This window comes from Lissotriton vulgaris, chromosome 9 (assembly GCF_964263255.1).
Source record: "Lissotriton vulgaris chromosome 9, aLisVul1.2, whole genome shotgun sequence".
In the NCBI taxonomy this organism is placed as follows: domain Eukaryota; kingdom Metazoa; phylum Chordata; class Amphibia; order Caudata; family Salamandridae; genus Lissotriton; species Lissotriton vulgaris.
This window is the reverse complement of record NC_141697.1, coordinates 1,046,798,376-1,046,824,733: the sequence shown is the minus strand read 5'-3', so window position 1 is coordinate 1,046,824,733 and position 26,358 is coordinate 1,046,798,376. Positions and strand designations below refer to the sequence as shown.

The window sequence follows — 26,358 nt, the reverse complement described above, 5'->3', positions numbered from 1 at the left end:
ATACAGGGAGTGGAACCACCTTTAATGGGCAACTATGGGATTAAACATATTGCCATTTAAGCACCGTTGCCAAGGCTTGCCCATCACATTGTGGCTTTAGTAATTTGGATTCAACTGCAATCTGGATACATGGTTCTGTTCTGTCTACTACATCTCAAGTTTAAGGTACTACTGCTGACATTCAAATTAATGGTTCAGCAAATAAACAGAAAATAAATATAACATTGAGAACTCGCACACTACTTCTTTCAGGCACTAAGAACCTGCGACCTGAAGATTAATGAACTGAAAATGAATTCATTGTAACACACCATCGACCTTCAGAACTGGAGCCTGCATCCTGCTGATTACACGGTTTCCACATCAAGTGCCCAAATTAGATATCTATTGCCAGCATCTCTCTAGCTCTTTTATACAACAAAGAATTCAGTTCTAAGCGAGATGTGTATATTTTGATTTATTCCTTTAAACAGAAGGGTTCATAAAAGTGCCTTGGACACACAGACGAAACAGCATCACCTGGATGTGGTTTACAAGTGTAAATACTAAACTCACATTTTTAAACAGCAGGACATAAAAGGTTGAGTTGGCCCTTCCTGTCTTTGAGGTTTTGAACCCCCAGATAGTGCACATCAGATCTCTGGGGCAGATATGCTAGGCGCTGAACTCTGCTTATTGGAAGGATTTCCTCCAATTAAGTCCTAAAATGTGTTGAGTCAAATACATGTTAAAAGGGCTTCGAGGGTCTCAGTACTGAGAATGCAGCCCATGCTGCAAGTTTGAGACGAGCACCTGGAAACCAAAGCATGATGCATGCCAGAGGACAGACTCGCTGTGAGAGCTCTGTGGGTGCCCCAGCAGTGGGAAAGCAGGGTACAGTGCAAGACAAAATAGCAAGCCACCGGGCTTGTATTTAAGTAGTACAGTGGCGACCAGTGGTATAGTCAGCTATGGATGTTAAATTCCAATACTGTTCCTCCATGAGCAATAAAACGTAGTACCCTTACATGACACTTAGGGAATGTATATTATATATACACACTGATCCATGCACTGGAATGTTCAATGGGACACCACATGCAATTGCCCTCAACGCAGTCTGAACCTTCTGATACTGGCGATCACCTGAAACTCTCACAACAGGCAACTGACTACAAAGAAGTACAGGTGAACATTTACAATCCTTCTGTTAATAGCATTACAAAACTTTGAGTGAATTAATAATGTTAATTATAGCACTTTGCCTTCATTTTGAACTCCTCAATTTATTTAAGTTAGTGAGTTCGAGTTCTATTAACTAGGAATATTGACTAGCCCTGCTGTCAGTTACGCAATAATCCCCAGATACTTTTATTGATTCATGGTGAAGTTATGGTTTCTATATGAATCATACACTTGGAGTATCAGCCTTCCTCCTTCTGGGAGCTTTAATGCCCCACAGCTCTCTAGCATCGAAGTAGCCCCACTCACTCTTCACCAGCTCTTGACACAGCCCTGTTTTTTTTAGGGGTAAAAGGCTTGTGATTGTCAGGAAATTTCACTATAATTCCCTGCTGAAGCAAGGGGATTATTTATTCAAGTATGGACCAATTTTAATGGACACCGATGCTACAAAAGCACCTTTTGCACTTATAGTGTAAAGATATCCTGGGTGGACAGGCCCCAGGCATCTTATTGTCTTTAAATCCCGGTAATTTTGGACAAGAGTTGTACTCCCTGTACTGTTCAATATGCATGGCTACCAAGCCCTTATGGAGACCTTGGTTGCAACCATGGGTGGTAAGCAAATTCAAACCTTGCCTCATGCTTCCAGACCTTCACAACAAATACAGAGGCCCTCAATCTAAGATTGTAGGTAAATTCATTATTGGGTGGTTACACGAGGTCAAGTAGCTTTTTAGCATGGACCCATGATTTTCCCTGTTGGAACTTCTCCAAACGTTACCTGGCAGCATCACCGCAGGGAAAACATGTTGGTGCAGTATAGTTATTTTGGTTGGCGGTGTTCGCTGTGGGTATTCCTGCAGGACCTGCTACGATGGGTAGGAAAAGTGTGGACATTCTTCTGCACATAGGTTAAGCAGCGGTGCAGCAAGTTTATATTGCACAATACAAATGAAATAATAGGGAAAATTCCCCCACACATCTCACTGTTAAGAGCATCACGTGCTTCGTCTGCAGAGCAAGACAAGCAGTATAGGCAGGTGTCCTACACACACAGCGCGGCTGGCATTAAAGCTTTTTTCACACATTGCATGATCAGCAGACAGTAATTATTTCCACTGCCTTAGGATGTAGGGGAAGCAAGTTTTCTACACATAGCAAGATTATCCATGGATTAAAATATATCCACCTACACCATGAGCAGCATTACCGAAACCCTGATCCTCAAACTTCACAAGCAGCAAAAGGGTTTGCTTTCTCATACTGGGCATGTTCAGCAGTAGGGCAAGCTTTTTGCAAATGCAGCTTGAGCAAGCCTCCGTCCCACCCAGAGGGACCGATTCACAAAAGCATCAGTGACTACCTGAATTAGTACCACAGGAGAACACTTCATGTATTTTTAAAAAACTTTGAGAATCAGCCCCTAAACACACATGATCCTATAGGTAAAAGTGCAAAGAGAGCACAGTCGTTCCGGTTTGTACTACCTGTAGATGTAAATGTACGTAAATATTTCCTGAATATTTAATTTTTTGATGTTCTGTGTCCAATTCAGAAAGGCATGTAAGAGTATGTAAAAGAGTACATTAGGGCAGGCATATTCTTGTAGAGAGCTGCTCGTCTATTGCTTATATATGTGCCTCTATGTGCCTCTAACTTCTTGGAAATAAAGTGTGGAATTCCCCAGGGGGGACGTAAGCACGTACACAAAGGCACAGTGTCTTGATGCCACTCCCGAAGATGATAAAATGAGTACCACAGAGCTAGTAACACCTGGTATTTACATTTAAATTGCTACAAAGCTGCAACACTGTGAATTCAATTTTCCAGCCTGGAAAGTGCTACCTGGGGTTATTCGTCAACTATAATCCATACAACACTGAAGAATTGTTAATTCAAGAAAGAAATCAAAGAAGGTAAGTCAGTGACAAAGCGCTGTTTGTGATAATGTTAAGGCACATTAATAAACGAGCATTAAATTAAATTGGTTTCCATGAGAAGCATGACAATCCCGTTTGTCTCTTTTCCTACTATTTCAACACGATCATGGGAATTACCAAACATTCAGTGAGTTTCGAGTACTTCAGGATGAGCACACTCAGACTCAGTGTGAGCACAGACTGGCTGATAAGGTGAGTCTCACACCTTGGAGGCCAGTCGCACCGCAATCAAATGCTGTCATAACACTTCAAACCTGGGAAACAATAGTCATTAAAGCAGATTTTCATCGAAAAAGATCAAATCTCGCACAAGAAGATGCCTGAGGTTTAGTGGTAGGAAAAAGTTTTTGTATACGTGGAAGGAGCGCCCTGCCATGCGTGACACCTACAGCAACCTAGCCGTTTTCTTCAATAAAAGACTGCATTTTTGGGCGAACTGTAACATAGTTTCATTGAAAGGTTGTGAAATTAAACTTTCAGAGCGAAATGTGGGTTGGGTATCTTGTGTATCTTTTGTTTTTTTGACTGGTCGTGTAATTTGCATGAAAAATTCACACAAGATTCCGACACAAGAGCGGGTTTGAACAGAAATGTTTTCTTTGCAACAATTTTTCTGCGAAAAAGTCTCCCACTAGCATCTTTCGAGATGTTTCATGCAAGGTGCACACCTGTTTCAAAAAGTAACGCAAAATGCATAATTTTGATAAAGAGCAAACTGTTGAATAAAAAGTAACATTTGAAAGTGTTAAGTATGGCACTGGGGCAAGTGGTTGTTACTACATTAGCTCACAAAGGCGCCCGTGAAGACGTGTGACGTGCGACTTGGAACCAGAAGGCTTGTTGTGTTTTTGTGCAGGCAGTCCAGGAAGTCCTGCCCTGCTATCTATTTACATTCACTCTGCCCCCATCCTACAACCTAGTGAAAGAACTTTCGACGTCCACATGGAGACAGGGAGCCAGAAAGCAATGCACCCACCATACCCAGGGCTACTGAAATTATGCAGGTTTGCAGCCACTGTGTTTTCTGCATAATGATGGCTAAGCTGCTGTTAATGGGGTGCTAGCTCTGCCCAGACAGTTCTGCAGGTTAAAACGGCAGATGGTGAAGTCATAGTGCCGCGGACAGTGATGAATTACATGCTTCATATTTTTTTTCTTCTGACCCCATAATTTAGTGACCAATTGTACATAATGTCTTCCTCCATCGCTACAAGAGTCCAATGGACCTGACCATACCAGGTAGCAGGTCATTGATATTAATAAGGAAAGAAACAAATGACTTCCCTCCACTCAAGAAGGGAAAGGAGGTTCCCAAGGGATGCTGTCATGGATTACAGAAAAGCGACCTCAAGCTACTGTCAGACACTGAAACCGATTTCTCCATGAACTGATGAAAACAAAGAGAAAAGGCGCTTTTCCCCTGTGGAGAAGAAAGAGGCGCTCGCTCCATCCATCATCGGCGAGCACTACTGTGGTGACATGGGCCCTCGTGCATTATTATTATAGAATTCACTCAAGTGACCCTGGGCCTTCAGCTATTGTAGCCACACGCTGGATGAAGCAGGTGAACTAAAGCTGTTATTGAGATGCACTAAAGAGTAAGTACATGGGTGTCTTATTTCATCCACTAAAGACACAAAAAAGGGATATTCCAGCCACTGCTGACTTGTAATAAATGGAAGGGGCTCTCAGCAACTGTTGTCTACATGACTGAAAAGTCCCCCTTCACGTGCTGTTATGTGTACACACACTACAGTTATGCATTACCCTGGAACAGGTTACCCGGGTGTTATTGCCAACACTCCTAGGAGACGTTGGGGGCTTCCAGGAATTGTTTGGATGCAGTATATAGTAAAAATATGGACTCTCGGAGCCAGAAACAAGACACGGGGTCAGTCCCTATTGTTGTGCTTTTAAGGGGGGAGGGCGGGGCCCTCCCTCCGGTCGCTGTAATGTTCTGAAGAAAGTCGCGCGCTCGACAGAAGAAATGGTCCCCCCGGCTATTTTAAGGATGCGCGACAGAAAGGGAGGCTTGACAGATCCTGACATCAGTGACAGGAGGTAGGATCCGGGGGCGTGGAGGAGGCAGGGGTTATCAGAAGCCACGCCAGTGCGTGCCCTCGCACCGCAGCAGAGTGTGGGGGAGGATCGTGTGTTTTGGAAGAGGCACGCACCGATTCAAACTTCTCCCGTTACGTTAATCGAGTAAAATGTATTTTTATGCGATCCACAAATAATTAAACTGCACGAAAAGTCCACTCTGCTGTCTAAGAGCGGATCTTTTGAGCCCCTATCCGTCGACCCCCGACTATGCATAACGGAAACATCTCCACTAGATAACCCTTCCCCACCAGCACGGCTCGGCGCCCTCCTCTCATCCCCGGGCCTTTAGCCCCCCATACCCTCCCTAGGGCTTCCGTCACCCCCTCCGTAGCCGCCCCCATCCACAGCCACTTCCTCAACTTGTGCGAAACTTTTAAAAAGGAAACTAAAAACAAACAAAAAAGATGCGGATTTCCCGCCCGTTACCTTCCTCCGCGGTCGCAGACAGCCTCTCATTTTGCTGCCCTTGCACCCCATGCCGGCCGGGCTTCGAGGGGTGTTGTTACTCGGGGTGCAGGGAAAGATGCTGCTCCATTAGCCCACCGCACGAACTCCACCACTTCATGCACTTTCCAAGTCTGGCTGACTTTTTAGATCAGTCCCCGCGCCCCACCCGGAACCTGACAAAAGTCATGAACTTCTGCACCGTAAACACCAGAAGAGCAGCGCGCCCAAAAGGCTGTCTGTGTACTGCCATACACAGTAACTGAATGTTAAGCCGGGTCAAGGTTAATGGCTGACGGTTTGTTGCTCTGTTTTCTAGGTTGGAAAATATAGGTAGCTTTTCGAGTTTTTTTCTTTTTTTGGTAACTCTGCAGCTACTGATGCTTTTGGAGGGGTTTTGTCCCTTCGGTTCGGAGGTGATGAATATTTCTGCCAGGTGGAGATGGGGCGGCTGGTCATTACCAGGGCACAAGTCCTAAAACAATCCGTGAGCGTGCACTCTCCCGAACTTCCGGTCTCGGGATGTGCACGCTCACGGCAGTCGTGGGGCGGGACTTCCGTCTTTTGGAGAAGCCCGCGCCCACTCTCACAAAGTGGATGGTAGCAGAAGTCAGGAGAGGTGGTAAGTGGGGCTTGGGGGCTTGGCACCTGTGTGTGAGCGTGTGTGTATGCAGTGTGTGTGTGTGCGTGTATGCAGTGTGTGTGCGCGTGTGTCTGGAGAGGCATGGCTGACCCTGGCAATCGGCTTCTGGAGATGTGCACGGCTCCGGGAGGCTGGGCATGCGCGTCCACGAGGAGCAATCCGCACTCGTGCACCAATCGACTTCCCTTCAGAGCTAACTCAGTGACAATAGGTCGAGAGCTCGACCTAAAAATCAGATGTGCCCGGGACAAGGATAATTTTGGTACAAGAAAAAGAGATAATGATCACGTGTGAGAGGAGGATCGGAGGAGCGAGGAGTAGAGAAGCAGCGGAGTGAAGCAGAGGGTGAGGCTGCAGGTGGCGAAAATTTTCTCCGGACAATCCGCAACAGCAACCCAACCCAGCCCGCATCCCCTGCCGGGGTGAGGAGCTGATTCAGAAAAGGGGGGTGGTGATGAACAGAGTGTCTGAATTAAGCAGACCACTCTTACCCAGTCCAAAGATCAGGGCTTGATCCATCACCGTTATTTATCTCACTGCACCATCCCAGCTCAGAACCTGGCTATATGCAAATCAGTCTGTCCCTGGCCCAGTGCATCATGGGAACAGGGCAGACTAAACTACCAAGCCAATTCTTCACCAGAAAGGAGACAAGCTACCGGGGACCGGTTTCTGGCATTTCAGCCGTCTTGGGTGAGGAGCTGAGCCCCGAGCTCCCCTTGCTCCGCTAGTCAGTCCAGCAGAGGCGAGGTGAGGCGAGGCGAGGCAGCGCCCGACACGTGGGAGAGGGGCAGAGGAAAGAGCCAAGACGCGAGTGCGGCCGCCGATAGAGGCAGCCGCAGAGTAAGAGCCCGGGGGGTCGACTGGAGGGCTGTCAGACCAGGTCCGGCTTGCCCATGGCTCTCCCCGTGCGCTCTGCTCGCCGTCACTACATTGCGAGCCACCCGTCACCACTTCCCAACAACTAGTAGCCAGCCTCCAAGAACCCAGGTGAGCCACTGGTGGAGCTTGAGGGTTGAAGGTTGAGCGCAGTTTTCCCAGGCGAGTCTCAGCGGGGAGGGAGGGAGTCACCCTTCCCCCACTGTTCAACATTTCTCCTGCTCACTCCCGGCATTCGCTGCAGCTCGCTGTCGGCATCTGCTTTCGACCAAGAGTGTGGAGCAAGGGGAAAGGAAAAAACACAAAAAAGAGCGAAGAAGCGCCTAGAAGCGCCTAAAAGCCCAAGCTCCTAGTAGCGCCTAGAAGCCCAAGTACCAATTAAAGAGAAATAAAAACTGACAAAGCGATAAAGGGCAAAGGACAAAGGGCAGCTAAGACTAATAAAGCACAGGGGAAGGAAAAAGAGAAAGTGAAGGAAAAGTTCTCTTCTCATAACAATGCGAACAAGGAGCTGTACACAATCACAGATCACTCATCATCCCCACAAGTCCGCCAAGCGACAGAAGACCAAGCTGCTGTACTCTCGAGTGAGAGGCCTCGGGTGTCAGTTATCACTGTGTCCCCCGCGATTTGTTGGAGCAATTGAAGCGGTCGGTGCCTCCTTCGAGGGATCAACAGAGAAAGGGGGAAAAAATGCAAACAAACCTTCCCACACAGCCAGCCAAATGGAAAAATAGTGGTCCCAGCGTTATAAGGGAATACTTCCCTTGGATCGATTAACTGAATAAAAGCGCCCCTCACCCTACACAAAATAAGAATATAAGCTCTCACAATCAATCTACAACAGTTCCCATCTCTCCTCATTCGGGCTCCCTTTACCCCGAAATAAATTGTTCGTGGCAAGGTCTCAGCCACTGCATCCCCTGCTTTTTCAAAATTACCCTCCCTTTACTTAAATCAGCGACTCCCACATCCCAGATCAGACGAATTACAAAAAATTAAGTCCCCCTTGGCACTGCCATCCCCCAATTCTACGTTGAATCCTCACAGAGCGACTCACGAACTAGAGCTCGAGTCAGAAGCCATGACCCCCCCAAAGGGCCAAAGTTAAAACTCCACCACAAGACTCAGCTCGTAAATCATCAGAGTCCATAATATGGATCTCGTCTACTCACTCTCCAACACAAGCTCTACAGCTTCTGACCTTACAAAGCTCGTCACTCACTGACGAAAAATTAAAACAACCTAACGGGCAACTGGAAGACCATATTGAAAAACGTAGTTTTGATTTCCCTTCGCTAAAAATCTACTCCATTTCCAGCTGTTGAAAAGCACCTAACCCTCCCTGGGATAAACGATCAAAGCCAGCATGAGATTAACGTTAGCACTTTCAACACTCCCTCATTACCCACCAACAACTGCAATGCTGGAATTAAAATTCGCAGCCTTCATCAAGACACAAACAAAAGTTCCCAACAGAATAAACCCCTATTAAACAACTCCGATATCAATGCTCTTTCAGCCCATCTCCACTTACTTGAAAAAAAACATTCCCTAATAGAACCCAGTCAAGGGGATCCGCAGGATATATCAGCAATGTTTAAAGTTGAGGCTCTCCTCTCAGTCCCCAATCAAGCCCTGAACTCAAATGCCAATGCTGCTCATATGCATGCGGACAAACTGGACGTTCAGATCAACATTCGGCACTCACTAGCAGACTCAATAATGGGAATTGACTCAAAGCTCGAGCAATTAAATTCTCTGATACACAGAGCTCAAACCAATGTGGAACAAAATCAAATCTCAAGCTTGAATCCAAGCCTGAATCCAAATGAAAACAAATCTAAATTTAAAAACAAAAATACAATGACTGTAACTGCAATCCGTTATTAAAAAAATTAGAATCACTTCTCGAAATAATGTCTACTCGAATTGAAGATTTGAAGAATGAGGCCTGGGCTAGGCCCCAGAAAATAACTACTCCCTGCATTCTCAAACTCAGAATAAGTCAACTATAACAAATACACGCTCACATAGCGCCGAGCGATCAAGCTGTAATATGAGTGGCACGAGAACGAATCCTCAATCTCACGATGTTAAGTCAAGCAACCAACGAGACAATCCCCTCACGGCTGCTCAAGAGCATGCACCAGGTACCCAGAGAAGCGTCGATCACTCTGATTACATACCCACCCCAAATCCACTAACACTGAACTCCCCGGGCTCGAAATTGTAAAATCAATGGATATCGAAAGTGTGGCTTTTCTTGAACCTGAACAGGGCCAGAAAAACGAATCAACGGTAGTAACCTTCCACAATAAAGACCAGGCCATAACCCCAATGAATAACAAAAACCAACTGAGTAACTGGGGCGTCCGGGTCAGTTTTCCTACCAACGTTAAATACCCAGATTTCCTAAAGGAGAGCACATGCAAATCCCCAACGGCCGGCAATGACAAACCAGTGCGAAAACAGGACAAGAACACCAGCAGCCTTCTTCAATACTATGTGACCCTAGACCAGGAACTAAAACAGCACCCTGGATAGAATACCCTCTCCAAATAGTAGCTCCAAAAGTGGGTGGCCCACGCAAATATGTACTGTTGCCCCATAAATCTCAAGTTGGCTTTCTCAGGCTTTAGGGTAAAAACAGAAATCATTAAATGAAGAAAAAAAACGAAGTACAATATCTTAACATTTGCTCTTGGAACATTCGAGGGTTAACAAAAGAGAAAAATGAACAGCTAACCACGGGCCTCCAGAAGACCCAGGATATATTTGCTCTTCAAGAAACTTGGTCCATGGAAAATACCGTCTGGGAGGACTTTACTGTTATTGAATCTCATGCCATCCCTTCCGTCGCAGGTGGCCATGCCTCCGGAGGTGTGCTGATCGGCGTGAAGAATACACTGGTCGCAAAGCTATTAGTGCTTTTTAAAGGACAGGGTGACTTCATTTTTATCAGCATCGAGATCCAGTGCCATGAAAAGGAAAAACTGAGACAGCAAAAAATAATCCTAGGGTGTGTCTACTTGAATCCCTCCAAAATAAGGTGAGAGGCCACATTGAGTAAAATGCTTCCTAACATAAACAATTTCGATGCTTACCACCCAAACGACATATGGCTGATAATGGGCGACTAACACCAACCTAATGGAGGTGGGCACCACTCTCAAATCTCATCCATCCTTAGTTAATGAAATGTGGTCTATCCCAGAGATAAAATCCCAGTTCCAACGAAAGGAAGGCAAAGGGATAAAACTGTCAACGCACCTAAACCAACTAGGCCTTCGCATTCTAAATGGAAGAATTGTCTCAGATCAACCAGCGGCATACACTCACGCATCATCCTCCCGAATGGCCACTCTGGATTATAAATGGATCTCAGTTACCCACTTCCACTTGGTACAACAGCTTCTGGTGACTCCTTCACCGGAAAATGACCACGCAATTCTAACATGCAAAATTGATCTCTGGCATTCCCATCGCCCGAAAAGTCCCCTGATTGGAAATGAATCCAACCTAGAGATCATTAGAAAATGGAGATGGTCTGTGGATTGGTGTGGCTCACTGGTTAGAGGCGGCAGACGGCCCGGGACCAGGGTTCAATTCCCGACGCGGCAGGGTCGTGGACCAGGGTCAGCGGACTCGATAATTCTCGCCTCTGTGCCTACTCTAACCAGGGATCACACTCTGCAACTCTGGGCATTAGCTTGCCTCATCTCTACATTGGCCCCCCACATTCGCCGGGGATGCCTGGTTTCACCTTGGAGATACCCAGTAGGGACCATCTCACAGGGATAGCCAGGAAGGGTTCCCCTGCGGTCTACAGCGCCACAACGCCTCAGAGCAGCAGTGCGCTTTACAAGACACATACATTACATTACAGGACAGTCGGGAAATAATTGAAGGAAAGGTGGACGATATTTTGACCAAATGGGAACTAGATAGTAACAGTCATTTGACAGCAACATCTTGGAAAATCATTGTGGCCGACTTTAGAGAACAATTGGCCTCAGAGTCAACAAAAAGTTTAGGTAAAGGCCTTCCGGTTCCATCCTCCCTCTTAGAGCAAAAGCAACTCATAACCAACATCTAATATAAACTAAATAAGCTACAGCGAAATCATGTCAACAATGTAAGCGCACATAAATCTCTGTGGGGTGAAATACCAGCTACTCGAAAAGAATATAGGAAGGCTAGGTTTACCCTTTAGGGACTGGAAGAAGAACACCATTGGGCAGCTGCCCATTAGATTATAAAATAAAAAAGACCAAAGAAAATTCTGGAGTTGGATAAATAAGGCTGCCAGAGTCGCTAATCCACCCAGCACAACAAACATCGCTCCTGCCGACTGGGAGGTCTACATCAAAGCACTTTATACAGAACCGGATGGTGCAATTTGCAACTGCCTCTCCATCTTTAATCACACTAGTTCCCACGACGATACGAGGCCAACTGTTAAGATCACCCCAAGTCAAGTTGCGCTTATAATAAAGAAAATGCGATCAGGGGGTGCCCCAGGACCAAACGGCATCCCCACCCAAGTATATAAAGCATCTGCCCAGAAATGGGCCAAGCTGCTGTCTCCCCTTTGAGACAGCAATACTGGGTGGATCTATCCCGGTTTCCTGGCGAGGATAGTTACTCGTCCCCATCCATAAAAAAGGTTCACGCTCCAACCCTGACAACTATCGGATGATAGCCCTTCTCGACATAGACTGGAAGGCATATGCAAGTGTTCTTTTATCAGAACAACTTGGGTGGACAATTCCAATTTAATTCCCTTCACACAAACCGGCTTCCAAAAGGGCTGCCATATTGAAGACAACCTGATGTGCCTAGCCCATATGATTAAGACCACACTAGCCACAAAAGGTAAATCACTATACTTGGGCTTTATTGACTTTCGGAAGGCTTTTGATAGTGTGAGCCGCCCCAAACTTTGGGAAAAACTAACAAACTGGGGCATTCCCCAGCCTCTACTGAAAGCTCTCATAGCTTTGCACACAGACACTTGGGTGAAAATAAGAGTTACTTCGAGATGGTCAACAACTAATAAAATCTTAACTAACAGAGGCCTAAAACAAGGATGCATTCTTGCACCCTTACTCTTCAACCTGTATCTTGCAGACCTTCCTGAATGGCTAGCCCGATGCCGAGCTTTTCCTCCGAGAATTGAATTAACAAAAATTCAAACTTTGCAATACGCCGACGATACCATCTTACTCGATCAAACCCAGGTTGGCCTCCAAAGACTATTCGACTCCCTCATCTTGTACTGCAATACCAACACATTGGAGATCAATATCACCAAAGTGATGACAGTTTCCTCCTCGAAAACAAGAAAGAGCACTTGGTTCATTGAGGGGAAGGCACAGGAATTAGTTACAGCATATAAATACCTGGGTGTCTGGATAGACCATAAAGGGAGACCGGCAGCGCACATAACCGCAATGCAGGGTGTCATTTTCATTCAAACAAAGAGAGTCCTTCATTCCCGGATTTCACCCCGTTAATAAGACTGATAGGCGCAAAATTCTTGCCGACAATAGCCTTTGGTGCCACAACTTATAAAGACAAAATGTCCACTGGCTAGATAGAGCTCAGTCTGCATGCTTTCGCAGAGTGTTCCATCTACCAAACTCGACCTCACACGCCCAAATCCGAATGGAATTCTGTTTGGCTTCCCAACATTGGGTCATGAGAGCAAGATTTATTGCTTATAGTTTAAAAACAAAACAAGCTCACCCTCACACTTTAAAGAGCAGTATATGGTCACTGCTTACCAATCCCGATACAACTTGGAATAAATATTTGACATATTGCTTGGAATCATTAAAGGCCCAGGATATATGGACAATCACGTTACCTATAGAGACGATATCCAAACTTTTGACCAACCAAGCAAAATTACTGTTGTATGAACATAACTCACAATCAGTGTTTAAGCTCTTTCACGGTAGCTGGGCTTCCAAACTCTATGCCCCAAAAACATTGCCGCCCTACTTTTCATTGCCTATGAAACCACATGTAAAACATCAACTAATGAGATTTCATTTTGGTTTGATTCCACTGATGGCGTATAAGTTTGGACAAGGGTATAAGAAAGTTGCCCCCACTCAATGCCGCTTCTGCAAACAAGAGGAAGAAAATCTAATTCATATTCTGTGCATTTGTAGACGCTTACTTGCCCAACGAACCTTCTGGCGTCGTCCGATATGGCTTTCTTTTAACATTAGGACATGCCAAGAAGCACTAGAATTATGCATGAGGGGCGATTCTTCTCAGATGGCTTCTCGCTTTGTAAAATTTATGTTTGAAATTAACCTTTTGCTACCACCAGATGACCAAGAATGAACTGTAATCTTAAAAACGTACTTTTTCTTTTTTATGTGCTCACTGTTTTAATTTAAATTTGATTAATGTTTCTTTTTTTAATTATCAACCAATGCTTGTACGAATTGCAATGATTTTAACTAATTATGAAAATAAAATACTTACTTACTATATATTTCAATTTCAACCCACCTTCTCTTCGCTGCTCTCTTGCTCTGCTGCCAGTCTCCAGTCCGTATTTTTTTTAATTAATTCCGGAGGGCACAGCAGCCTCCAAGTTTAATCTAGCTCCCTTCAACCTTAGATGCTTTGTTTACTTTATTTTTTAGTTTTAGCTTACAGTTCCATTTTTGGCTCCCCCCCCCCCAATTTTACCATTTCAACATGGGCAATACCCATGTCGCAGTGAGAAAAATAATGCTCATGGAACACCTATGTAAACAAGCACTGGCAAGGATAATAGGACATCAGCATTAAATACTTCGCTGAGGGGAATGAAAGATGATGTGGAAGGCCCACTAATAGACTGTTACAATAGTCCTACCTGTCAATACCAGGTGACTGTGGTGGTAATGAAAGATAAGGATAATAACAATAAGGATAATTACGCACTTATATAGCACACAACTACCCGGAGGCATCTCGGCGCTTGTGCGAATACCGCCGAGGAACCCTTCCTGGCCTTTCCCTGTGAGGAACCCACTCCTGGGCACCCCCAAGGTGAAGTCAGGCATCCTCAGCGTTGTTGGGGTCGTTGTAGAGATTAAGTAAGCTATTGCCCAGAGGTGCAGAGTGGGGTTCATGATCAGAATAGGCACTGAGGCGAGAATTATCAGGTCCGCGGAAATTGAGCCCAAGACCAGCCAAGGCGGGAACTGAACCCTGGTCCCGGACAGACTACTGCAGCAGGGTCTGCCGCTCTAACCATTGAGCCACACTTCTCTATGAATGAGCACAGAGAACTACTTGTAAATTTCTGGTCGAAGCGGCAAAGTAAGCATGTCTTGTGAGAAGTAGATGTAATTAGGAGTCAAGAGATTTACGAAGGAGGACGAGACATATAGGATTTCTGCTTTATCAGAGTTCAGCATAGGGCATCAAAAGCAATTCAATGAGGAGTAACAAGACAGTTTACATGAGAGACTGCAGAAGAGGTTAGAAGATCATAGGGACAAAAAAGTGAGAGTAATTTGCGTAAAGGTGGTATGAGAACCCAAGCAATGAAATTATATCACAAAGGAAAGTGGTGTAGAGCACAAAAAGGAAAGGCTCTGGATTGAGCTTTAAGGGACACTAATTTGTAGTAGGGCAAGAGAAGATGTGCTGGATAGCCAGTTTACAGTGAAAGGCAGGTTAATGAGACAAGAGGAGAACCAGGTGAAAAGAGAGCTTGCAATGCCAAAAGTAGATAGGATGCCCAATAAGGTAGGCTGTATATATATATATATATATATATATATATATATATATATATATATATATATATATATATATATATATATAGTGTAGCAATCACAAGAATGCAAATCAAACAAAAAACAAACATTTGCATATGTAATTTGGCCCAGTGTCACTCAAAGATGTCCAATATACTAAGGCAGGTGTGCTACCACAGTACTAGGTTTTCAAAGCTGATCCTTTGCAATCAACAATGGTGTGGGCATATTTAGTTTCTAGATTAACTAGTACTGACTATTACAAGCTGTAAAATCTATTTCCCCTCTCGGTTATCTTGTTTCCAGTGTAGTAGAATATTGGAAACAAGTGGTTTTATTGTTTGTGATCTAAAAGGGTAAGATAGGCCTCATGAAAGGTTATTGGGTCAGAATATGGGAAATAGCCTTGCGTCAGAAGTAGGTTTGAAGTCAGCAAGTGGCACTGTAAACCTCTACGGATGTAAAAGAAGGGAGGAGGAGAAGTAGGCAAGCAAAGGTTTCCCTAACTGTGATTTATTTAGAGAAGTAGGTTGCAAAGAAGCAGTTTGAGAAGCGAGGAGATGATTTTTCTAGGAGGGGAAAAATATTTGCCAGTCTTTGAGGGTGTGTTTTGAAGAGAGGTGATGATTACAGGTGCAGTCTATTTGAGGGCAATAAGGTATTGCGCACTCTCCATTCAAAGGCAACTTATTCATAACATGCCGGGTGTTAACACCTTGGCTGCTAAGGGTTTTCCCCTCCGGTGCTGACTTTTTTGAAAGCACCTTTATTCATGACGAGCTCAGCTCGTCATAAGCACAGCTCAACTGTGCCTCATGACGAGCTGAGCTCGTCATGAGCATGGAAGGGGTTAAAACCCACCACACGCAACAGGCTCTGAAACTACAACAAAGTAGGAGGACAGTTAGAAAAATGCTTTTCGGTCTGATTTACAGAAATATTCTTTCTGAAGGTGTACATTTAAAACCTATTGGTGTCTACAACTGAAATATAAAATGTAATGAGATGAGAGTTTTTTCAAAACAGATGTAGATGTTCCCAACAAAGGGTGCAGGCTAGAGCCTGCCTGCAAATGCACCATGTGGCAGGCACCGCGCGGTGCCACGTAGTGCATGGAAAAGCACCCACTGCAATGGAAAAAAATGCCTTTTTTGTGGCTGCCATGGTGGTGGGCGCATTGAAATAACATATGTGAGACCGCCACCTTATCATTGGGCAGTCCCCATCCCCGGGACGATGGCAGACGGACAGAAGTCAGTCTGCCATTGGAATCAGGCCCATAGTTCTTTCATTATCTGCACACCTCTACTATACACTGCTTTATCACAGTCACACTTTCAATTATATATTAAGGAAAAGTGTTCCAACACAGCTACTACGCTTAAATTTCTTTCAATATTGGATCTGACTTAGGATTTGAAATGCAAAAATAGTGACTATAGCAATAGTTGCAGGTGGAAATACGATCTATGCCCAAGGCATATAATATTGGTAGAAGTATATATTGTCTTTGCAAGGTGGTCATGCAGAGTCTCCTGCAGATAAAATTGGAAATGGTATGGAAACTATAATTCCAGATAAGCAAAGACTTTCCATACACTACAAAACTTCAAAAACATGGAAAAATAACATTAAATAACTAACTTAATAACATAAGAAAACAAATAACATACAGGTCAACCAATTATATGGCCTGTGGTATTAGCACAGACAAAAGCACGATGGAACTATATCTAATATTGTCTACTCACCCCATTCCCTGCTTAAATGCCTCAATAAGTTCATCTTTTTTACTTTGATCTTCCACCCAATAACTGCTTGGGATCACAAATTCAGATACCACACGGCACTCTGGGCAGGATCTGTAACAAGAACCAAAGAAACGATAGATAGAGATGCAATAAGCTGGATGTTTTATATAGTTAGTATATATATGGAATCAGCCTTCCACTGTAATCGTGCATGGATGATGTGTTATCATCTTTAAATGTAATGATAATGAAAGAATGCAAAAGATATACAAACATTTATTAGAACTTTAATGCATTGTCATAAAAGTAGAGGTCATGAGCTGCACCTGTAAGATGGAAGATACTCTCAGGGGCCCGTTGTCATATTCGACTTTGGCAACGGTTATGACAACCACTTAAGTGTCAGTAAGTGGGTGCCAAGGGAACTCTCTGCTGAGCTTCCATGTGCTTTCCATGGCAGTAGCAGCTGCGCGTGGCTACATTTCTGATGGTATGTCACACTGTCAGCGGGACAAGCATGTAACACTAGGGCATAGGAATCAGCCCAGTCTTGATTAGCCCATGTCATAACAACCCACATCAATGGCCATGATCCCAGAGAATGATTCCTTTGAATGCAGTCTCATATTGTAGAGGAAACACTCCATATATCCGGACTGACATTTAAGACACCTTTGTTTTTAATTGAACATAACATTCAGACATATGGCCGATCAAGGGCGGAAGGTTTCCTAGAATCACCACATATAGGGTTGCTTCTGGTGGAAGATCAATAACAGTGCCAGGGATTGATCTAGAAAGGCAATCCTGGTTGGGGATGCAGGAGCTAGCGTTAGAAGGCATGATACATACGCAGGCTGTCTCTCTTGGAGGATAACTCCTGCCCCTATCTTCAAGGCCCTTTCATCTAGGTATCCGTGTGTCAACCCTTGTGGGGTTAATGCTAGATGGGCAGTCCATTGCCCGCATCGGAGCACCAGCCAGCGGGCTTGGAAGAGGTAGAACGGATGCAGCTGGAAGAGGTAAACCTCCTTTAAGTCCTTTGATGGCTTGTTCAATGTTTCCACAGCACAACTCTAATGGTTTCAGTAGCCCCTTAATTAGTAATTCTAACTTGAAATAAAGAGAGTCCACAGTCTTGGATCTATCACATTGGTTCTCGTCCGTTTCTGGTACTTCTATACGTGGATTATTTGGTACTGATGGCAAAGACCGCCATGGGCCTACAAAGCCTCCTGAACTCCTTTGATGCTTTTATGAATAAGCTGGACATGATCGTTACCCTTACTAAACCTTTTATTATAGCATTGGGTACCAACTAGACAGCATCTAAATCATTTAGCATGAGCAAATATGCTCTTGCAAAGGTTAAGGCTTTCCTGTATCTGGGTGTGTTCGATTACAAAATGAGTTCGAAACCCTTAATCACAGCAAAGAAAGAAGAAAGAGCTCATTCGAACTAACGCAACTGTACATGGCTTTGAACCTAGAATGGGGATTAGACTACTTAAGGCACTCGTCAAAATGTACCAGGCTAAGTGTATTTCTAAGACATTCTGTGGAAGTGACATCTGGGACTACGTGGCTCTCAACTAACTCCAAACAACAGAAAATAATTCCTTAGATGTATGCTGTGTATTCACCAAAGTTCATCAACTTTTTGCGTCTTGAGGAGTTGAGAGTTAAATATCTTAGTGACCAGTTACTCTAATCCATCCCAACAAAGGGTGAAGGGCTATGGACGAAGGAGGAATTTTATCTTAACCAGTTAATTCGGAGGGATTGACTGTCACTTGACTACGCCTTTAAAATCCCCTGGCTCAAGTATATTAGGGATTCATTTCAGGGGATGAGAAGGGTGGACCTATTTAGTAACCTCGAGGGTATACTCAAGACAGATTATAAATGGATGAGGGACCGCTCTTTAGAACAGAACACACTATTAAGAGAGGAGAAGGAATTGCTGAAACCTACCCTCCGAAAGTACTTTATATTAACGACGACCCAGGACATGGAGCCTTATCTAGCATTGGTGAAAAATATCAGGAAAGAATTCTGCTCATTAGATTTAGATTTAATGTATTACACCTGTTATTGGCCTATCCTAGAGGTTGCTATGAACCTAGGTCCCTCCAGCTACAACAATAGGTCTCTGCAGGATACGATGCGTTTACTATGTTTTGTAAAATGTATACTGTTCCCAGGAGAACCTTTATTGTTCCAATAGTTAGAGACAGAGGCTTCTCACAAGTTCATCGAGCTCTCCTGTTCTTACAGATGTTACCCGCTGAGTTTATTATTTTTAATGTTGCATGTTTTATAATGCGGTCATGACACTCAGGAGTTTACAGAAAGATTATTTGCTGCCAACTAATTTTGAATGCATCTTTTAATGATTGCATTGCTCTTATGATACTGTTTCTATGATTCAGATGGATGCTTTAAATTTTTTAAATATAACCAATATTTATTGATATTTTAAACACCAAATGGCGGTAATGTGGGATTATTTGAAATGTGGCAAGTGATGGAAGAAGGTGATTTGCTAATTGTCCCTCTCTCTCTGTATAGTGTATTGATATTCTAGGCTCCGTCAGGCAGCTAATAAAATCCCAGTCAGACATAAATAGAGGTGAATTGCAAATATATAGTTAGTAATCCAATTCACAATAAAAAAGGGCTGTGAATTCAGTTTTTTGATGGTCGATTGCCAGCAAACCACTCAAGAAACGTGTTTAACTGTTGGCAAATGTGAAACAGAAACCCAAACGTTTTAAGATTAGCCAGGCACTGAATCAACTACATTCATTAATAACAAGTTAGATTTTGAAATAGTATGGAGGTTATCGCTGTATACACTATAGATCATTAACTATTTGTATTGCTATCTTTTAGGGCATCTGCTATGTTTTGTCACAGTTACGTCTTGTAAACTATTTAGAAAACATAAGCAAATATGCTATTCAAATCAATTAAAATAAATCTTTATTCAGATTATTTGAATCCACAAAAGAAAGTTAAAAACACAGGTACCATTTATATTGCTTCATATGTAGGATTTCACTCTTTCCATCAGAGACTAAACTAGTTTACCACATTATAAAGAAAGAGGGATAGACCATATACCAGACGTTTAGAGCAAAGAAGAAGAGAAAACAAACGGGCAAGGTGGTAATCACTGCAATGAAACACAATACATCAATTTACTCTAGAATAAATACTGGGTGCAAAAAAGCAAGACATTCTTATTAAAAGAAGTTTCATACAATTAAAAAAATGAATCTTATAATACAATTAAATTGGAGATGTGCAAAAGCGCAATTGTTACATTGGTACTAAAACTAGTGCAAAATTCACATACAGACAATATCTAAAACGCGAAGCCTGTTACTGCATCATTAGTCTATCTCAAAGACATGGCTATCAAACATTACAAGTGACTTCCTTTTAATAGCTTTTGTAGTTCGGACTGGACTGTTCCCATGGGGAACAGGGTCAGAGCTGATTTGCATATCGCCATTGTCTAACCCAGGGTGGTGTGGAGTGCAAAAAAACGATGGATTTGGGCCCAGATCTTTGGACTGGGGTGAATGTGTGAAATTGATCCACATTCTGTCCATCACCTGTTTTGTTTGCAAATTCGCCATAAGTGCGCTGGGGATGCTCAGACGTGGGTCCCAGGCACTCCACACCACTGGAGTCAAGCTAGCCGGGCTGATGAGAGGTGTTACCTCGAAACCGGTCCGGTCCTCGGATGCTTGATTCCGTTCTGGGAAGGACATGGCTTTTGTAGTTCGGACTGGACTGTTCCCATGGGGCACAGGGTCAGAGCTGATTTGCATATCGCCATTGTCTAACCCAGGGTGGTGTGGAGTGCAAAAAAACGATGGATTTGGGCCCAGATCTTTGGACTGGGGTGAATGTGTGAAATTGATCCACATTCTGTCCATCACCTGTTTTGTTTGCAAATTCGCCATAAGTGCGCTGGGGATGCTCAGACGTGGGTCCCAGGCACTCCACACCACTGGAGTCAAGCTAGCCGGGCTGATGAGAGGTGTTACCTCGAAACCGGTCCGGTCCTCGGATGCTGGATTCCGTTCTGGGAAGGACATGGCTTTTGTAGTTCGGACTGGACTGTTCCCATGGGGCACAGGGTCAGAGCTGATTTGCATATCGCCATTGTCTAACCCAGGGTGGTGTGGAGTGCAAAAAAACGATGGATTTGGGCCCAGATCTTTGGACTGGGGTGAATGTGTGAAATTGATCCACATTCTGTCCATCACCTGTTTTGTTTGCAAATTCGCCATAAGTGCGCTGGGGATGCTCAGACGTGGGTCCCAGGCACTCCACACCACTGGAGTCAAGCTAGCCGGGCTGATGAGAGGTGTTACCTCGAAACCGGTCCGGTCCTCGGATGCTTGATTCCGTTCTGGGAAGGACATGGCTTTTGTAGTTCGGACTGGACTGTTCCCATGGGGCACAGGGTCAGAGCTGATTTGCATATCGCCATTGTCTAACCCAGGGTGGTGTGGAGTGCAAAAAAACGATGGATTTGGGCCCAGATCTTTGGACTGGGGTGAATGTGTGAAATTGATCCACATTCTGTCCATCACCTGTTTTGTTTCCTTTTAATAACGGCACATGCGATAAAAGTAGAAACTGCATGGCAAGTGTTATCTATCTTAAGCTTACATAAGTGGTTAAAAGCTTCCTGGTGTAGCCAAAATCTCTGTGGGAAATAAATGGGACGTAAAAAGAGCTTTCTAATATCGCTATCAAATTTACAAAAGAGAATAAAATGGATTGTGTAGCTTTCCCATCGCATGGGCTCTTTTCAGGATTGGGACTAGCTGATGCAACCTACCCACCCGTAATCTAGTAAAATAGAATCTCTTCTGTACATCAGTTACCTTAACTATGTACTTTGGTACATGACCACTAAAGATAATGAAGGACAGGGGATTTAGGTTCTCAATATCCAGCTCAGTTCACCAGGTACAATGTTGTGTACTGAGTAAAAAAAAAACGATGGATTTAGGTCCAGATCTCTGTACTGGGGTGAATGTATGACATGGTTCTGCATTCTGTCCATCAATTGTTCTTTTTGCATTTGTCACCCCGAGTGGGACGGTTATGCCCAGACGTGGGTCCCGTGCTCTCCACGCCACTAGAGTCAAGCTATCCTGGCTGATGAGGGATGAAAGTCTGAACCCGGTCCTAGGATGCTTGTTTCCAGTCCAGGGAGGACCTGGCCTGGCAGTTCGGGCTGGACTGTTCCCATGGGCGCAGGGTCAAGACTGATTTGCATGTGGCTGGGTCCAAACTGGAATGGCATGGGGAGCAAAAAAAACGATGGATTAAGGCCAGAATCTCTGTCCTGGGGTGAATGTATGACATTGTTCTGCATTCTGTCCATCAATTGTTCTTTTTGCATTTGTGTACCGAGTAAAGGCCATTAATGAAGCATGCAGGGAATCATCGATGTAGGTTGCTACCCTACTTTAATTAGGATGCAGTTATGCCATTTACAAGGTTTCAGTGGTAGCGATACAAATTAAAATACTATTCAAAAAATATATAAATAAAAGAAACACAAATGCATGAGGTTATTTATTTGCGTCTCTACAGGAGTGTGAAAATCACTACAGCCCTTAGGCTTTCCCCTTTCAGGACTAATGTTTGGCAAAGCCCCATAGAGCAAATCCGCCTGGCATTCAAATGCAGTTGGTTTACCTTCAGCCAACAGCATGTGGGTGTTTATGCAGCCTCTGAACCTGATGCTTTGTTTAGCATTTCAAAGGCTACAACTGGATTACATCAACCCTTAATGCTAATGCATCATGGCTATGTAACAGCACTCTGTTGTGGGTGTCAAATAAATAACAGGAATCTTCAGTTATGTTGGTTGAAGTTTATTCTCAGAGAAACGAGTCACCGCACCATACATTGGCACAGGGAAACACCAACTGGCAATTTACAGAACTAGAACAACATAAGCACCATGACAACAAGGGAGTTCCAGAGAAGGAACACAGTAAGCACTAGCAAATACAACACACTCCAACCCTCTTTAGATTACTGCCACTAGAAGAAAGATATCCCTGTTCAGTCAAGAGAAACACAAAAGAAAAAACGCCAAGCCAAGATGCTACATTTTACAAAGAAGACAACAATTTGATAATACAGTCTTCAAAGTTTAAGGCTGCCCCTGTAGCTGTAGGGTGTACCACCCAAGCACATACCACTGGGACAGTGACTCTGTAACTTGATGAGGCAGGTGAGTTATGGTGTCTACCAGAGGGAGTCCTACATTTCCGGGCCCAAAGGGGCATGTTTTAGATTAGATTGAAGACAAGAGTGGCATAAATCACCATATAAAATACTTCTCCAGGTTCACTTAGTAAATTGGCAACATCAGAATTACCCAGAGGCACTCCCCACAAGCTTCATGTTTTATGTCTCTGAGCTCAATAAAGAAAGAGACAATATTATAAATCTCTTAGTAGATCTAGAGGATGCTTAGCTGAAATAGAACTCCTAATTAATTCAAGAGTTCAAGGTGCCAAACTGACACTGCTAAAAGTGTTTAATAGCATCTGAATACAGAAATTAAAAATGCCAGCAAATCAACAACGTTCGCTTGAACGTGGCCAAAACATCTTTTACCTCATGGTATCTATAATAATATGGAAAGTATACATTTAAGAAACATACTCACTTTATGATTGGGTTCTCAAACTGCTTAGCACACCTCCACTGTCTGATACAGGCGAGGCAATATGTATGGTTGCAGTTCGAAAGAATGCCAAACCTTCTTTCGCTGGGCGCTTTCTCGTACACCACTTCCATGCAGATACTGCAAACCTTGTCTTGGCTTGCCTGGAAGGCAAATGCTTTTTCCATGTCAAGTTCAAAGGCTGCCATACACATCTAAAAACATGAAATTGCAATAAACATTACATTTGGCAGGTGGAGAGAGTATACTTTCAATACAAAAGGCAAGGTTTTACCTTTCCATGTTCTATTTTGAAACTCGTGAGATTGGACTGATTGTCTCTACACAGACAATTGTAAACACAAATGAAAATCCAGATCTCAAAATAAAACATTACTTACCGTTAACCCAAGTTCTCCTCCACTGGTGCCTTTCGTAGATTCACATTTCTTAAATAGTCTACATTTTAACGCTGAGAATCCTTGGTACATGTGATAGTAGGACCTGTACTTTAGCAGACCTAGAGGACTCGGATTAATAATTGAGTGCATTGCTCGGTGCCCAGCTATGGTAGACATGGAGATGCAGGAGTGCCAGTACTGATTCAGCTGTTAAAGCACTAGGATACCTTCCTCCAAACCTTCTGAAGTATCCGTTTTTGGGCGTTAGAGGGCGGTCAGACAAAAGTGCTGCTAAAGTTACAAATGAGTGCTTCAAATTTTTCATGTTTTTACTTTTGTTAGTTCATGCGGCAGACAGTACCCTAATGGGTCTGCTCTTCTTGAAGGAGCCGTTACTTGACTAGGCAAGCATGGAAAGCAGTATCCGATACGGACAAACAGAGCACACTGTAGTGTCAGGGTAGGCTAAATAACGACATCATCAATCCATAGTCAGGATATAAAGAAGTTTATAGCATTTAAGAAGAGATCGCAAAGACCCACGGCCATCTGGGGCCTGCCCAGACGAGAAGCCAGTAATGACTGACTCTCACCTAGCAACCAGAGGTGTTCCGTGTGACGCTAGGAACTTGATGCTGTAACATTCCAACAAGACAATAAAAGCACAGTTCACAAAACACAATTAGGCCTGAGCGGTGAACTCTGCTCCGTTCGCAGAGTTTTCCGCACTCCACGGAGCACGTTGAGTGCCCAAAAACTCTGCTGCGCGTAGCAGAGTTTTTTCCTCGCTCGCCAACGTGTAGATGATATACTTGAGCGGGCGGCAAGGAACAAAACAGTGCCCTCTTGCGCTGCGCATTGTGCCGTTCGTGCTGATTTTACAGGGATAAACACCTGGCGCTGAAAATTAACGTGAACGACATGACAAAACGCACTCTTCCGCTTGCGGAACTCCGCGTAGCGCAGCAGAGTTTTTTGGTCACTTCGCTGAGTAACTACGCCCAGGCCTACAATATAAAGTAAGTAAAACAGCACACTACACAGACTTTTTCATAAAGGAGGGAGAAGCCCAAATATCAATCAGAACTACCCAGAAGCACCTGCTGCCGCAAAGGAATATTTGGCAGAGATGATCTTGATATGTTTTCTTGACTAGAACATGAAAGTATTGCTTTGAGGCTTGCAGCAGTTATAGATTCAACTGCTGTGCATATTCTCCCACCTAGTGTTTTGTTTAGGAATGGTATCTTGTTTTTTTCATACTAAAGGATACCTTAAAACAGAACCGTCTCGCAAGAAGCTACAGTAAATAAAGGTGAAAATCCAACAATTTCTCACAAAATGATCTTAAGTAATTTCTGGGCCTTTGAAGGCGGAGTAGGGCTGGGCAGCTCGACAGTAGCAATGAGCGAGCCCAAGAGTCTTGCTGTCTCTTGCAGAGCCAGCGTGTTTCCTCTCGCTCGCACCTTTCTACATCTGGATATGGGTAGCAGTGGGTTGTAAGAAGCGGAATGGACAGTAACTGGTAAGTGCCCTTTGAAAGCTCTAGGACACAGAGCAAGTATTTTGAATCCCACCTTTTGTACCACTGACATCCAGTAAGTCTATTGTGATTCAGTAAGATTTGTGCTTGTTGAGGTATGACAACATCTGCCCACACTGCTTTACTCTGGATGTGTTGCAGCATGACCATGAGACCACAGAGAGCAGTCCATTACTCAGTGTTCGGTCATAATCGAAACCAAACAGAAATGCCCGACATCAAGTGACATAATATCAGATTGAAGGAAAGAATCAACATGGCAGGGAAGGCAAAAGTGATGGTAACAGGACCTAGCCACTTCTCAGGTATGGCTCTCTTAAGATAGGCGGGACTCGAATCACAGGACCAAGCTCTTTGATGATAGGAAATTGGTGGGAGCTTGATCCTAAACTGTACAACTCTGTAAGACAGTGTGGAAGCAGTTCTGGAACCACTTGGCGAAAGCAGACTCTCAAGCATCCAACCATGAACTGCTGAGTCACAAACATGTAGCAATTTGCCAGGCAGGCTACAGATGTGCCCACGGCTGGTGTAGTACCAACCATTCAAGGACTTTGCAGTAATGGGCTGAACCGAAATTGGACTGAAAATAGCCAGACCATTCAGAGAAAAACGTATATTCCTCAGAAGGGTGATAAACACACGGTGTTTCAGTTGTTGCAATACTCATCCTTCTAGAAGAGACTGAGTAACTCGTGCCTGGGTAGAAAGACTACAAGCAAGGCTTTGTTAACTTAAGTGAGGTTGAGATCTGAAGGAGAAGAGGCATTTCCCAGCTTGAGCAAGCTATCTTGCATTTCTACCAGGAAAGTGCCATTAAAGGTGAGTGACCAGAGCCCAGCCGAAGCTACAGTCCCCGAGTCATTTTAGTAGAAACCGTATGAGGACAATAGAAAAGCTCGGAATTCAGCTGCCTACTCGATAAGAACAAAGTTCATTGGCCAACTAAACTGATTCCTCACAACAGTGGAAATGACCCACCAATAAGTTTGAAGGCGTT

The 26,358-nt window shown here is 44.0% G+C and overlaps 1 protein-coding gene across 2 annotated transcripts in view; it reads right to left on the bottom strand.

Annotated features, from left to right (window-relative positions):
- MKRN2 (makorin ring finger protein 2) overlaps positions 1-26,358 on the bottom strand; it is a 158,808-nt gene that overhangs the window by 66,590 nt on the left and 65,860 nt on the right. For both annotated transcript variants that reach the window (XM_086938966.1, XM_086938967.1), the window contains exons 5-6: positions 23,418-23,629; positions 16,700-16,810 (exon numbers count right to left, since the gene is read on the bottom strand). In XM_086938966.1, coding sequence (XP_086795092.1) covers positions 16,700-16,810; positions 23,418-23,629 — 323 coding nt within the window. The remainder of the gene's footprint in view (positions 1-16,699; positions 16,811-23,417; positions 23,630-26,358) is intronic.